General features: G+C 41.8%; 1 protein-coding gene across 10 annotated transcripts in view; it reads right to left on the bottom strand.

Moving 5' to 3' along the window:
• Positions 1-949: 949 nt before the first annotated feature.
• The window catches only part of UROC1 (urocanate hydratase 1), a 41,823-nt gene continuing 28,132 nt past the window's right edge, over positions 950-14,640 (bottom strand). For all 10 annotated transcript variants that reach the window (XM_063411352.1, XM_063411358.1, XM_063411353.1 and 7 more), the window contains 6 exons: positions 11,338-11,408; positions 10,332-10,430; positions 9,803-9,902; positions 6,935-7,016; positions 1,780-1,879; positions 950-1,192 (listed from right to left, as the gene is read on the bottom strand). In XM_063411352.1, coding sequence (XP_063267422.1) covers positions 1,052-1,192; positions 1,780-1,879; positions 6,935-7,016; positions 9,803-9,902; positions 10,332-10,430; positions 11,338-11,408 — 593 coding nt within the window. In that variant the 3' untranslated portion in view covers positions 950-1,051. The remainder of the gene's footprint in view (positions 1,193-1,779; positions 1,880-6,934; positions 7,017-9,802; positions 9,903-10,331; positions 10,431-11,337; positions 11,409-14,640) is intronic.

Genomic DNA, 14,640 nt, shown 5'->3' with positions numbered 1-14,640 from the left:
GTGTATTTTCTGGTTGTTCCTCTTGACAAAGCAAGAACCACTAATGTTTTTGGGCTATGAAGATTAGAGTGGTTTCACACCATACCAATACTCCAACTTTGGACCTAGTCCACTGTGATTATTAATAAGGTAATGCATAACATATGTCAAAGCAAAGGCTGTCAAATCTGCCTGACAACTACTCCCATCTCAATCATATAAATTGGCAATGTGGGCAGGTTTTATCCATAATGTAAAGCAATTCCTATCAACTGCAGATTGCACTTCACAGAAGGCTCAGTTTCAAGCAGATGTCAGACTCTCACTGTTCATCTGGAGATAGACTCAGTACGTGAACAGAGTAAAGAACTCATTTGTGATTCAGAATAAGCACTTCCCTTTTCGTAGCAGCAGAGGCAATGCAGAGCTGCACCTGTGGGTACTGTGGGCTCTAGCAGGGGTAGAGTTCCACAGTCCTGAGCAGTGTGCGTTCTCCTGAGACTGCAGCTTATCACATCCGCTCTGCAGCAGCACAGGCAGGTTCATGTGTGTAACACACCTGTCCATTCCAATAGGTAATGGATACAGTGCCAGGAGACTGAGTGACATTCCAGAGCAGGTCCACGGGTGGAAAGGGACTGCTGCCACTGTGTTCATGTCAGAATGAAGCCCGTGTGCTGTGCAAGGGCCATGCTTAGCATGACACAGGACAGCTAAGAACTACTTTCGTACACACATTAATTTATATATTTTCAGGAATAAGTGACTGTTTTGTTATTGGGGGATTTTTTTTCCATTTAATATTCAGAGAAAAAAATCCCATTCCTTTCCCATAATGAACGGTTTCTTATTGGAAACATCATTCCAAATATATTGGTGAAAAGACTGTTCCTGGTGGACCTGTCACAAACAAAACCAGATTTGCCCCATTAATAAGTTAGAGAGGAAAAAAAAGAACTCACATGGAACAGACATTTGCAAGGCTTTTATCATTTGGCCAAAGATCAAAACAGGATATCAAGGAAGCAGCTTCAAATATATCTGCAAGAGCAACATTGCACTTGGAGTACCGCTAATGTTTCAGGGCTTGCTCTAAGACGTTCTCATCCACCACCTTGTGAGGGAGAGTCACCCTCAGTGTGCCATTTTCCTTCATTGCTTGGCAGATGGTTTCATAAGCAAAGGCATTTCCCGACCAGCAGCGCCTGGCAACCTGTCAGGCAACAGAATGAAGGTGTAAAAATCTGACATTTCTCTGGCCACATTCACCTGGCACCATATTTGCGCAAAAACACTGGCACCCAACTCAGGACAGTAAATCTTTCAACCCTCTGCCAGTTTTTAGTTTCCCTTCTGATTTTGCAAGTAATTTTTGTAATACTTCATTTTTATGAGTAGTATTTGGGTAGACATGGTACTTTTCCATGCATAACACTGGACAGATAAAAACTGGTAGAGCCAGGTACCTTATAAACTTGTAAAATTCCCTCACCAAAAATAATTTCAACATCCCAGTGTTGAAAAACTAGCACTAGCTTTAGATAACAGTGTCATTTAAGCAGTCAGTGCTTTTGTAGTAGGATATTTTAAAAGGAAAATCTCACTTCAATACATTTTCAACTGTGAAATCAGGGAGCCTAATTCTCTGCCAGCACGTAAGGATGAAACTCTACTGACAGACAGAGAAATCATAACCCCCTTTTCCATCAGCAAAACTCTATATTTTGATCTGTGTACAAGCAAGATCCCCCAGATAAGAAAAAAATAATATTAAAGTATACATATATGAGTTTTGCTTACTCCATTGGAAACATCCCAGCTGAGCATCATCTTAGCTCGTTCTTCAGCATCCTTGGACCCATCCAAAACCAGGCCAAATCCCCCATTGATGACTTCACCCCTAAAAAAACAGTGTAAGAGAATGAAATACAAATAATTCAAACTAATACCACAAAATTTGCAAGAATCAATTTGTTCAGTTGTACTGCAGGAAGAAGGATGAGAATACAGAATTTATTCTGAATAAGAGACTATCAATAATGTTTTATACTTGTGAAAAAAGAAAGAGTGTTTAGCAGACAAAGGCCTAATTTCCTGATCTGCAGCAAACCTAGTCCACCTTTCTTGTACTGCCCAGCTAGCAGTCAGGATCTACTCCAAGCAGGGATGCCAAAAATTAAACTTGTTCTGTATCTCCTGTGTCCTGCAAGGCTCCAAAAACAGGTGGAGAAAGGTTAATAGATCTGATGGGCCAGAGATTTACCTGTCTCAGGGTGTTTTTAAAGGTTAAGCTGCTCATGTTTGCTACACTACAGCTGCCATCTAGCCAGGATTGTGAGGATGACAGTGTACTTACAGCAGCAAGCAGATGGATCTATTTATATTCACTTGGGACAAATGACAGAGCATAAGCATTTTATTAAAAAAGTGTTAACCACCACTTAATGCACATCTGCCTCAATCATTTCCAAAACAGTCATTCATTTTGTATGAGATACAGAGATGTTTAAAGACATGAGTGCCAACTTTTCAGGAAGCAGACTTATTGGCAGAAGAAGAACAGAAATATGTTAAAATGAACAGATTATTCTTGGGAGAAATAACAGTCTGGTTTTAAAGGACATGGAAAACACGTAGAGCAAAACATCTTGTCTGACTTCAGAATCTGGCCTGCTTGAGCTCCCATTCCATGACATATGGTGAATATGGATGCAGCTGGGAGACTAATCGTGCTGTAAATCTGTGAGAGTTCTGGCATTGGAGCTCAGCATCAGCAATACCTGAGGGACAGGGTATATCATACAACAATACATGGTATGAGAGACTAATGGAAATCCCTGGAGGCAGGATTTTGTACTCTGAGTTTTATAGTTAATATAAGTTTACAAAATTTACATAGAACAACATCAGACATGTCCATTAATCAGACAGGAATTGAGAGTCTTCCAGTCCAGGAAGGAATTGTTTCTTTATGTGTATGTTCCAGCAGTAACTTGAGCTTCTGAGGAAATAGAGAACTGAGGCTAAACTAGAGCCTCACAGACCTGAGATCTACTTCCTGAAATTAGAACTCACATTTTCTCAGTTTCAATGGAATGTTGTTACTCATGTGGTGTTAATTCCCTTTCTACTACTTATATACAGTACCTGTGTGCTAAGTAGGACCCTGTCACAGAGCTCAGCAAGGAATACAGGGCTCCATATGTCACTGTCATCACCCAACCATTCTCTGAATTCCCTTCACTTTTCCATTATCAGACATGTCACTATTACAAATGCATTTTCTGTTAAAAGACACAGTTTTCTTGAAAGTGACAGTTCTCACAGCAGAACATCACTGAACAAATTAGATTTTTTAAGTGGAAAATTTGAAACAGAGTCATGTTTTCAATTGAGATGTTTGAATATTGTAAGATCTGACTCTTCAAAATAAAATTATTATTTTTGATTGACAGTGTCAACTCTTTTCAGCCCAGAATTTAATTCCCAGGATGTTTTTACTGTGTGAAGTCTTTCACTCGTTCTGCTCTTAGTCTCATCTGGGGATGAATATAAACAGCCAAACATCTGTCTTTCTTGCAAATTCTACCTTTTGAATAGCTCATGTTGTTACTGTCCTCTCCAAAGGAGGGGACCAGACTGGATGACAATAAATGTCATTATGCCAGGGCCAGTTACTCCACCATCCTCTGCTGCTCCTGTGAACGAAGACCAAAGAATAGAGCACTACTCTCTTCTGTCAGAGTTCAAGGGCACAGAAACCCAGACCTCTGGACTAGTGTTTTATAAAGATGTGCCATGTAGGAAGATGATGTTCTTTCAGTGGCAAAATTTCCCTCTGCCCACAGTATCCCAAAGAAGAATTCTTTGAAGATCAGGCTTGAACAAGGAGCATCTGATCTACTTGCACTTGGTAAATTTAAAGCCTTTCCATCAATTTCCATGGAGTTACTGCAGTGCAAATCAGAATCACCAGGATCTGTTCTACTGTCTAAAATCACTCCTGCATTAAATGCCAATGTTTGTTATGATGGATTTTCTAGCAAAACTTCTCTCTGCCTTCATTAGCACTGGGTCACATTTTCAGGTAATTAAAGAAACATGTGGCATTTGAACCTAAGCTACCTCTTATAATTTCCAGATGTCTCCTTCTCAGATGATCAAAGAAAACAAGGCCTCTCACAATCAAGATGTCACACTGTCGACAGTGCAGATCAATTCTGCACTTCTGCCTTTGTTACTGCCCTTTCATTACTACAGGTTGTCCAGGCTTTGTGCTAATATACATTCAGCTGGAAACAAACAGGCAGAAAAAATTAACAAAAATCATTTGCTGTAATTATAGTCAAGATTGTGTTAATCTTAAGTCTCTCTGAGAGTACATGTGATGCAGATTCCAGCTAAATAAATATTAATCTTGCTTTTCCTGTTTGTCCCACAAGGCTGTAACAGAAAAAAAAGCGTGTAAAAGGCACTTGTGCAGTCTCAACGGGAATACACAGAAATCTGCCAGAAGTTCCAGGCAAGCCCAGCCTCTGCAGGGAGAACTGGCAACTAAACACAGTGCAATTACCCATTTCTGAATTCCCAGGGCAGAACCTTGCCAATGAAAACTGTATTTCTCTCTAATCACATGTATTTTTGTTAATAAATATATATAAGCTTCCACTTTCATATTTCTGAGTCAGCTGATGAAAAGAAGACTTTATCAAACATGTGGAGATTTCTTTATGGCAAAGTCAGGTGGATTTTGCTCCTGAGAACAAGCAAAACAGGTCAAGAATTCAAAAGGCATCTCTCTCTTCCAGGCAAAGAAAGCAATTTTTATTGGCTGGGGGTTGTTTTTCTTCTTTTGCCACCTTTCAATTATTCCTCTCTCTCCTCAGAGGGCAAAGGGGTGCAGTCCTTTCACCAGCCAGGCTGGTACCACATTGGTTGAGCCAAGCAGAACCACCTGCCTGGCCAGGCTTTGGGGGCTCTCCAGGCCAGGGCACTTAATGACATAACATGGTCAGCACAGCTGAGCCTCAGCGTGGTGGCTTGTTAAGGCTCTGCAGAGACACACCTCATTTTCAGGTCCTGCATTCTTCACTGAGGCAGAGTTATTTAATCACAGAGGGTTGTGACTGCTCCAAGAACAAGGTGAACAGATACTGGTCTGCAATGACAAGCCCCTAAGCAGCCATAAGAAATGACAAAAAGGAGAACCAAACCCTGTTTTCCCGGAGATATTTTGATTTCAGCAAATAGCCGTACACTAATTTTCTGATGCATTACATAAATTACAGTATAAATCTACTCTGCCTTGTGGCAAAGAGTCTTTTAATAATGTAACTCCACTTACAAAACTATTAAAACAATATAATTAAACTTGCAGTGTGGTCAGGGCCAGTTTTCCAAGGACTAAGGGCAGTCTCACCATTCAGCCAAGCTGTCTGTGAATGGCATGGAGGGCTAAAAGTGTCCTGGAAAGATTGGCCTTAGAGAATAGGATCATTTGTATGATTTGAATTAAGCATCTTAAATGGACAGATCATTCATGGCGTAAGCAATTTTATCAATTCTAATAATTAGGACTTTGCACAACATGTTGTGAAAAGTAATTTTCCTTCTTTGTATTTCATAAGCAGATATTTTAAAAGGTTAAACTCAGCTGAGGAAATTTAGACAGAACTTGTCTGCTGCTACCTCTGAAGCCTCAGACTGAGGTGACTGGAGTAGGGAGACATTCTGGTATGTGTTTTCCATTCAGAATTATGGAAATTGTGAATGAAATCATGGCTGTAGGTCCTTATCACTGAAATCAGCAAAGGCCAATCTTCCCTCCATGTACTTAAGTCCTCAGAAAGCTTTCTTTTCCCATTGTTCAGTTTTGCTCTCTTGCACCCTTCTATGCAGTAGTTATGTCACAGAATTAAAGGAATTAAGATTCCTTTAAGAGTACAGCAAGGGAGTTCTTCAGCTGACCTGAAGGGATATTTTCTAGATTCAGCTCATCCAGACGAGTAACAATTAATCATCATAAAATGTCTCTGAGGATAACATCTGCTATGAGTTCTTTGGCTTGCTGTTTTTGGCATATTCCAGCACTGGTTGAAATAGGGAGGTATGAGGGTTCACCACAGTATTCAATGGAGGGTTGTCCCTCTTTTGATTGCTGATACCATCAAATGAAGATATAACTCTAAAATGGGAGAGTCTTTGCTGGAATATGCTGGAAAGTACAAACCAGAACTAAAGACTGCAGCGTGGACAGGTTTTCCTAGCTCCTGCATCTCTGCCAATGCAGGTAGCCTTTCATATGGAGGAGATTAGTTTCCATCTCCATATAGAATATTTCTTTTATTCTGCTTTTCAGTTTAGGCATGTGTCTTAGTTCTGCATGTCATGTGAAGGAGGTGTTTAATTCAGTCCTTACTTGGCTGTGCTCTTTAATGCTACCAGGCACAAGCATGGAGAAAACGACTGGGGCTGGCACCTGAGCTGGTTTGTCTCAATAACAAATGGGAGCATTTATATCGGGGTCCTAAGGCCACAGCTTTAAATACAGCTTAAAAAGAGACCTCATCATAATCCATCTACTGACACTCTGGCTGTGCATGTGTGAAGACAACATGGGAAGCAGGATCTGTTCAAAAAGACCACAGCAGACTGTCCTTGTTCATCAAATTAAGTTCTTCAAACTGTGCTGTGGCCAGTGTTCAAAACACTTTTTCTGGACATAGGAGTATTAATTAGAAAAAGAGTCATATAACACCATGCTTTGCTTTTTGTAAATCTGCTAAATTGTCCTTTCAATCCTTGATTCCAAGCCCATCCTTCCCACCACCACAACACAGTTCTCTTCTGGTACTACATGTCTTTTCAGCAGTTCCTGTCTCTCCTCCCCATACACATACACAGCAGTAGGAACAGGATTCAGAGCCCAGCTTTAGGAACACAAACAAACTCTTACCAGCCAACTCCACCCCCGTTGTGCAGCGCGACCCAGGTGGCTCCTCTGAACGAGTCTCCCACAAAGTTCTGCACTGCCATGTCTGGGAGGAGAGCAAAGGTGTTACTCATGGGCCACGATTATTTTTGTGTTGTACTGCTCCCTCCTTCCACTGACACTTTCCCTGGGACTGTGGGAAGGCAGGGTTGGAGGCAGGTTTTACTCACAGCTTCTCTCACAGATACATACTGAACATCTCATTCCTGGGAGGAATAGGCAAGAGAGATTTGTCTCCCACTCTCTGCCCTGACTTTGGAGGGATCAAATGCCAGTTTTACTCTGTGGTGTATGAGGACAGTGGTGATTCCTGCATTTGTGCTTCAACACAAGCAGCTGAAACACCTACCACTCTTCAGCTCCAAGATACTTCTTCAGGGTAGAGAGAAATATAATGCACTCCTTTGGAATTCGTCAGTCATGGAAGAACAGGCTGGACACATCCATGTGTATGGATTCAAAATAGGCAGGACACCTGGAACACTACAAACCTTGCAGTTCTCAGAAGTTTGAAATACTTTCAGATCAGAGCGCAGAGTTACTTCAACCCTGTGCAGAAAGCAAGACTAAAGCTAAGGAGTTGCATTTTGGGGATAAAGTTGGGATGAAAATTACATCCACCCCATTCTCTGAACATGTGGGAATTTTACCCTGAACAGGAACTGCTGAAACCACTAAGAAGGTTTGTCTACAAAATCCCCGAAAGAAACATAATTTAGCAAACAAATATAATTTGATTAATGCATGATTTCTACTGAATTGTTCACTACAGTTTTATATACACACTGCAATTTGTGCTTAAGCAAATACCCAGAGAGGTGAAAGAGGTGCTCTCAGAGGATAAGAGTAAAATTTACTTAAAACATCCAGATTTAGTTCAGTAAAGATTCAATACATAATTTGCCATATTTTTCACAGGAAAAATAAGAGAAAAACAACAATATCCCCACCAGCCACATCTGCAGACTCACAGTTATGTGTCTGATGGAAAAATTAGTTTACTTGAGTGCTAATCTATGTTAAATCCTTTCAAAAGCTTCATTATGGCATCTTTTATCTGACATTATGTCACTTTAATAACGCAATTATCATAATTACAGTGCTGTCGAGATTGAATGGGAGAGATCTAAATCACCATATTGTCTAATGTACAGATTTTCTCCTCAGCCACTGGTCTGATTGGAGACTGGACAAGGAGTGAATTAACAATGCAATAACTTGCTGCTCCTTGGCTTTGATAAAGGTTATTGGCTGCAAATGTGAAATACACTTTGCAGAGCAGTAATGACCCATCACGCTGAGGTACTTTAAAACAAAATGAGACAAACAGTCTGAAAATGTCTTCTGTGTTAAAGAGGAGCAAATTTCACCCGAACCAGCTCAAAAGTTGTGTTAAAACAACAGGATAGAAGGGAGAGAGGAAGACATAAGATGTTCTTTTATTGCCTCCAGAGGCTCATCTGGTCAAAGAGATTTAGGCCTGGTTTTAAAGGCAGGTGATATCAGTCGCCAACAGGCTTTAGATAAGCCCTTGAAGAAGGCAAAGGGATCATATAAATCACAAAATACAAAGAAAACCACAAAGCATGATGAGCAGTAGGGTTTAACAAGCCTTGTTTCTATTGCCCTCTTCTGAGGGCATTGCCTGATGATTACTTATGTTGCTAAGATGGAGACATTACCTTGAATTTCTATCCTCTGTGCAGCTGCACCATTTTCTCTCAGCTTGTCAGAAACAAACATTAATCAAGGCATCTATCTAATCGGCTTATTAGAACTAGCCAACATGCTCAAAAAGTGTTGAAGTGGGACTGATGGGCACAGTTAAAAGCCTCATTTCACCAGGAAATTCAGTTAACAGGGAACTTTTCTCCTTAAAATTGAGCCATAATTTGGTTCTATTATGAATTCCCATAATGGAAGTAATTCAATATGCTCAGCTTCCTCTATCATAATCTCTCATTCTGCAGCAGCAGATCCTACTCTCATACCTCTTTGTGATTGTCAGTTCATTATACACAGAAACACCACTGGGCTAAAGCTATTACCCTAATTTCAACTTTACAGATGGAAAATTGAGGAAGATTTAGGGTTAAAAAGGGCTTAGTGCTTCATTCATTTTTTCCAGATCTCCAACCTGATATTTTGTGGGTTTATTTCTCTAAAAGATAGTTTCACAGACTGAAAAGCAGAGTCTGGTTAGCACAGGTCAGGTGTGCAGATTTAAAGGCTCCTTTTGTAGAGCAAATCTACATGATTTGCCCACAGTCACACTTTAAGTGAACAGCAAGGCCTCACTTTTATTCTTATGCTTTTACTATCAATATTCCCTTATGATCAGAAAAGTTCTTTCAGACACTCCAGACTGTTTTCTTAAGTCCTTGGGCAATGGAATGAAAACAGCTGTGAACCTCTTTCCTTTAAGCAAAATATTATTATAGACCTGATTTTGATCTTGTGGATTCCAAGGAAATATGGCTGTAATCAGATCACCTGTTTGAAACTGTGAGATTCAAAATTAAAATCAAGCAGAAGATACAATCCTCTGAGACTACTCTCTGTTTGCACTCAGATACATCTGGTGCATTTTCACAGAATTTCCAGCAGTGTTCAGGACTCTCCTATGTAACCAGCTCCACATTTGTGTCTGTATCACTGTTAAATCCCACAAAGCTTTTCAGGAAATCTGATTAATTTGGATTAAAGGGTGTTTTTAAAACAAAAACATTTTTAAAACAAAAACATTTTTAAAATGCTGCATAAAAAGCTATTTCTGTTTTAAAGCCATTTCCTTGCTGGTCCAGGCAGACAAGCCTCAGCTGTTCCACTGACCTGCACAAAAGGCTGATCCATCGTAAATGTTTGACGTTTCTCTGAAAGGGCTGTCAGTCCCACTCACATCATGATGATCTCTGCTGAGAACTACTGGAGCCTGGAGAAAGCCAAGGACAAGACAGTGGAATCCTTCACAGATTGACACTGCTACTCAGGACCATTATCTGCTCAATTCACTTCTGTCCTAGGCCTTAATATTTGGGGCCCTACTAAGGAGTTACAGACCCTGCTTTGTGCTCTCAGCAAACACAGAATGATATGTTGTGCTTGTAGGTGCCCAAACAGAAAATTAGGCAGTCTCATAATGAAAAACAATTTCAGAGAGTTTCTAAACCCACTTCTCTCCAATGACTGAGCACAATACTGGCGGCAGGCAGAGAGGACTGAGCTCTAATACAAATTGGCCCCATATAAATGACAGGCACCTCTGCTCTCATGGCTTGAAGCGTTCTCCTCTCCCACCTGCCACCCCAGTCTCAGATATTAAGCACAATTCCTAGAGCATATCAAGGCACAGGAGACAAACCTTAATCTTTCCTTCAGAAATGGCTCGATTAATAGCCACAGCTATAGACACACGACCCTTCTGATCAGAATACAAGATTCTGGCTTGAGAGCCAACGACCTGGAAAAGAGAAATGACAGAGGGATAAGGTTCTCTCCAGCTGGCTTATCTTCAGGTCCCAGATGGATGGAGTCACAAGAACGACCTCTTTCCTTCTATAGAAGAAAGTACAGATTATTTCTTCACCAACATCCAGCTTCCAGAAAAAAAAAAAACCCTCTTTGAATTTAGTTTTATCTCCACTCACACAATCCATGAAACGTATTTCTGTATTCAGCTGCTACTGTCCAATAAATTCCAATTTTAATTCAGCCTGATTGTTAGGCTATAATCCCCCTATCAACAAATCCGCTACCAACAGCTGAGAAGCAGAGGTTTGGAACTTGTGATGGTGGGCTGGAAGAGAAGAGAAATGTGGCAAAGAACATCTGTCCCGCACAGCTCTGCTGTTCTTCCAGATTAAGACAGCACATATGAGCTCTACAGCATCATTTGTTGGCTTCACAGGGAGAGCCTGCCCGAAAAGGAAGACTAAGGATGATCCACTGGTGTCCTGCTTCCCACAGTGCAGAAGGATGGCAGCTCTTCAGGCCTATGACCTGTTTTGGAAACAGTTCTGGGAACTGCACGTGTGAGGAGCTTGGTCCACAGCAATGCCAAGAAGGATATTTTGAATAGCACTGTGACAGAAAAGTGGTTACAACTGAGGTGGAGGATGAATCACAAATAAGTTTCACTCCAGATACAAGAGCAGATATTGCTGGATTATTTTAACGTATCCAGATGAGGAAGTGAAGGGAAAGAGCTGCTTCAGCTCAACCTAAAATCCTGCTGTGAAGAGAAGGGTTTCAACTGTCAGCCCCAAGAGCTACAGACTATGTTTTCATCTCCGTCTATTCCTGCTTTTCACCCCAGCATTCAAGAACTGCATTCAGGACCAGGAGCAGCCACATCATTGTGCACTTACCAAGCCGTGCCTGCCAGCTTCCCGAATCCAGCGGATGTTGTCATGGTACTGCTGCTTCACAGATGTGCTCACTTGCAAAAAAAATAAGAAAAAATACAGTTTGAAAATCAATGCAATATGTTCTAAATTTACTTTAATTGATCTGGCAGCACTAGGAAGTCACATTCTACTCTCAGATACAAGCACGCATATAGAAAATGCTGTATAAAGTCCTCTGTGCAGCTGATGCAGTAACTGCATCATATATTTAGAGAAAGGTACAAGATGCCACTCAGGGGACAGCTGGAATGGTAACTCCCATTTGGATCTTCAGCAAACTAAATTAAACCTTGAAATATGGTTTACATGTACTGTCCATTTTTGGTCACCTGCTTTACTGCCTACTAAATGCCAATGTATTACTAATCTTTGCTAAATTAGTAGTTTCGTCAAACTCCATGGCACTGGGTACTGGAATCCAGTCTTGTACCATGTAGTGAATAACTACTTTGAGGCAACCAGCAGAAATTCTCAAAAGCAGCTCACAACACACACTTGAGGATAAGTTGCAGCAATGGACACCATATCTAGGATACACATTTACAGCACAGCAATTTAGTTTTTCTGTATAACATGGTTCTTGGATGTTTTCGTACCAACATAAAACTGAGGTCTTTTATCCAACGAAGAGATTTGTTGCCTCACATTTCTATGGAACAAAAACTGTGCAGGCAAATTTATTGTGCAGCAGTTATTTTATGTATAAATCCACCCTACACCTTGTTTAGATGTATATGTTACCTAAAGAGACAATTTTATATATAATGTTAGCATTCTCCAGCTTCTTTTTCATTTATATCTGTCTCATTCCATCTCAATCAGCCAAACTGAAAAGGAATAAGAATAAAATATTTCAAGTGAAAGATAGTGAAATATGGCACATATCAGCCAGATATATGGTGACCTCAGCACAATCAGCTGCCTCCAAAGGCACAGCACCATCTGTAGTGAGTGAGTCACAAAACGGATAGAGTGTAAGGAATGGGACAGAAGTGTTGTTTTACTACCCTCATGTAGAGGGTTTTGTGGCTCAGATAGGGTTACAGGGACTGAAGAAGTTTCTGTCTGTAAGCTCCTTCTCTGTGGTGTAAGCTGAGTCACATTACCCTGCCCTGACAGGCCGTGTTGGTTTAGCACGGATGGTAAAAATCAATTAGTGGCTGACTTTGAAACTGACAACCGGATTAACCTATGAAATATAGGGACACACCTCTGGGTCACACAGGCTTAAAAATCAGGAGAATGCCGGGGAAATTCCTTTTCCTTCTTCCTTGGGACAGGTAAGGGGGCCGGCCCTGCTCCGCCGTGTGTCCCCCCGGCCCTGGCAGCCCGGCCGGGCCTGCCGCTCTCCCCTGCTTGGGGGCAGCCGGCCCTGGCCTGCCTGTGTGCCCGGGCCACCCCACCTCAGCCCCCGGCAGGGGAAGCTACAGATTAATATCTAGCTAACTTTAAAGCCTACCTCCCCCAACCCCGGCTAGGCCGAGGAAGATCTTTGCCAAGCCTCTGATCGCAGCTCTGGGCTCGGGCTGGCCCCACTCCACTGCGGGCCGCTTCCGGGGCCTGTGCGTGGCCCAGCTGGGCTCTGCTTCTGCCGCCGGCCGGCCGGGCCCACCCCGTGAGACAGGGCTGGAGGGCAGGGGAGGGAAGCCCAGGCTGCTGGAGAGATCGTGCAGCTGGGATCGAAGGCAGCTCTGCACCGGGCAAGGGCCCTGCAGCAGACAGAACCCAAAGATCCGGCCCAGCCCAGTGAGGCCTGACCCTACCACTTTTGGTCACCGCCAGGAAAAACCATCATGCCCTCTGCAGACCTGGGCAAGATACTAACTCTTTCTTTAAGTAATGAAACTTCCAAAGCCTTGACCCTTCTCTGAGTGAGACGAAAGAGACAGAGAGGACGTAGAGAAGACACAGCATGAAATGGAAGTCAGTGAAGTGAGAGTGAATGTTTTAAGTGGGACAAAGGAGTGAGGAGTTTCCTCATTTGGCTGGACTTCTCTTGTGACACCGTGGAGAATGGACTAACTTTCCCCATATCATGTGAATGCCGTTTAGTGGGATGCAGGGCTTGAGTCAAAGTTGTGGACTGATATAATTGAGATTTAATCGAGAACTCTGAACAGAGGAAGATAGAAAGTGATGTGAAACCCTTTGCTCCCAGGGAAAAGGGAGGCCTCTGTTCCTTGAGATGAAGAGGATCTTTAGAAATAGAAGAAGACAGACTCCTCTCCCAAAGAACTGATGAAAGATTATCTTTAAGTAGTGAAACTGACTGAAAATCACAGGTTTTGTCTCTTTATGTTGTTTGTAGGAAGGTAAACACTTGGGAGGGAGGAGGAGGAGTGTTGTGGAAGTCTCATTTTTATTTTCATTTTCTTCTTCTAGTGTGTGTTAATAAACTTATGTTTGTACCCTTTAAGTTTGGGCCTGCTTTACTTTTTCTCCAGATCCTATCTCACAGCAGAGTTCCAGAAACAGCTCAAAAAAACCCCTCAAACCGCTACACTAAATGTGGTAAATAGAATTTGGGAAATGTGAAACCATTACGGAGTCACACTCAACTACCAGGGCTCAGCTGGCCTGTGACAACAGGCTGACAGTGACCTATTCGTGCATTGGAGGTTCAAGTCAATCCTCTCTGCAGATGCCAAGACAGAATGTTCTCCATTACTTTCCAGCTCGCACCCCTTTTCATGGCAAATTATAATTTACAGATAACTTATGTTTCAAAGTCAAGCTGGAGAAACTGCACACTGCTAACTTGAAATTGTCGCTGAGAAGGGTGTTTGGACTACACTGCTTCTGCACTAGGCAGTATGACAGCAGTCATGCAAGGTAAAACTAGAAAAAGGAAAGAGGAAAATGTAAGACAGTTACATTGAACCTGTGTTAAACATATTGCTTAAGGGAAATGAAAAATACGCTCATTCCTGCAGAGGCAGGCCTCCCATACCAAGAGCTTTAATGATCCTAAAAAGACCTGACAGTGCTTGAGGGGTTGGCTTCAAGTGATAGCTCCTAAACTCTGCAATGAGGATTAACATGTCAGCACTTCACTTTGCGGGGAGTGAAAGATGAAACAGCTGCTAGTGCTGTCCTAATAGGATTGTGCTGCCACTCAGAAGCTTTAAGGAAGCAGCCTCTAGAAGGTAATGGGTAGTGTACACTAAGGTTACTATGGATCTGTAATAGGAGTTTGTTGGAATACCTCTAAAAAAGCCCAATAAAACAAAACCAAAAAAAATCCCCAGAATGGGTTCCTTTCTA

This window comes from Prinia subflava, chromosome 14, assembly GCF_021018805.1.
Source record: "Prinia subflava isolate CZ2003 ecotype Zambia chromosome 14, Cam_Psub_1.2, whole genome shotgun sequence".
NCBI classification, from domain to species: Eukaryota; Metazoa; Chordata; class Aves; order Passeriformes; family Cisticolidae; genus Prinia; species Prinia subflava.
The sequence above is the reverse complement of the archived record's forward strand: the minus strand, read 5'-3'. Positions and strand labels throughout refer to the sequence as shown.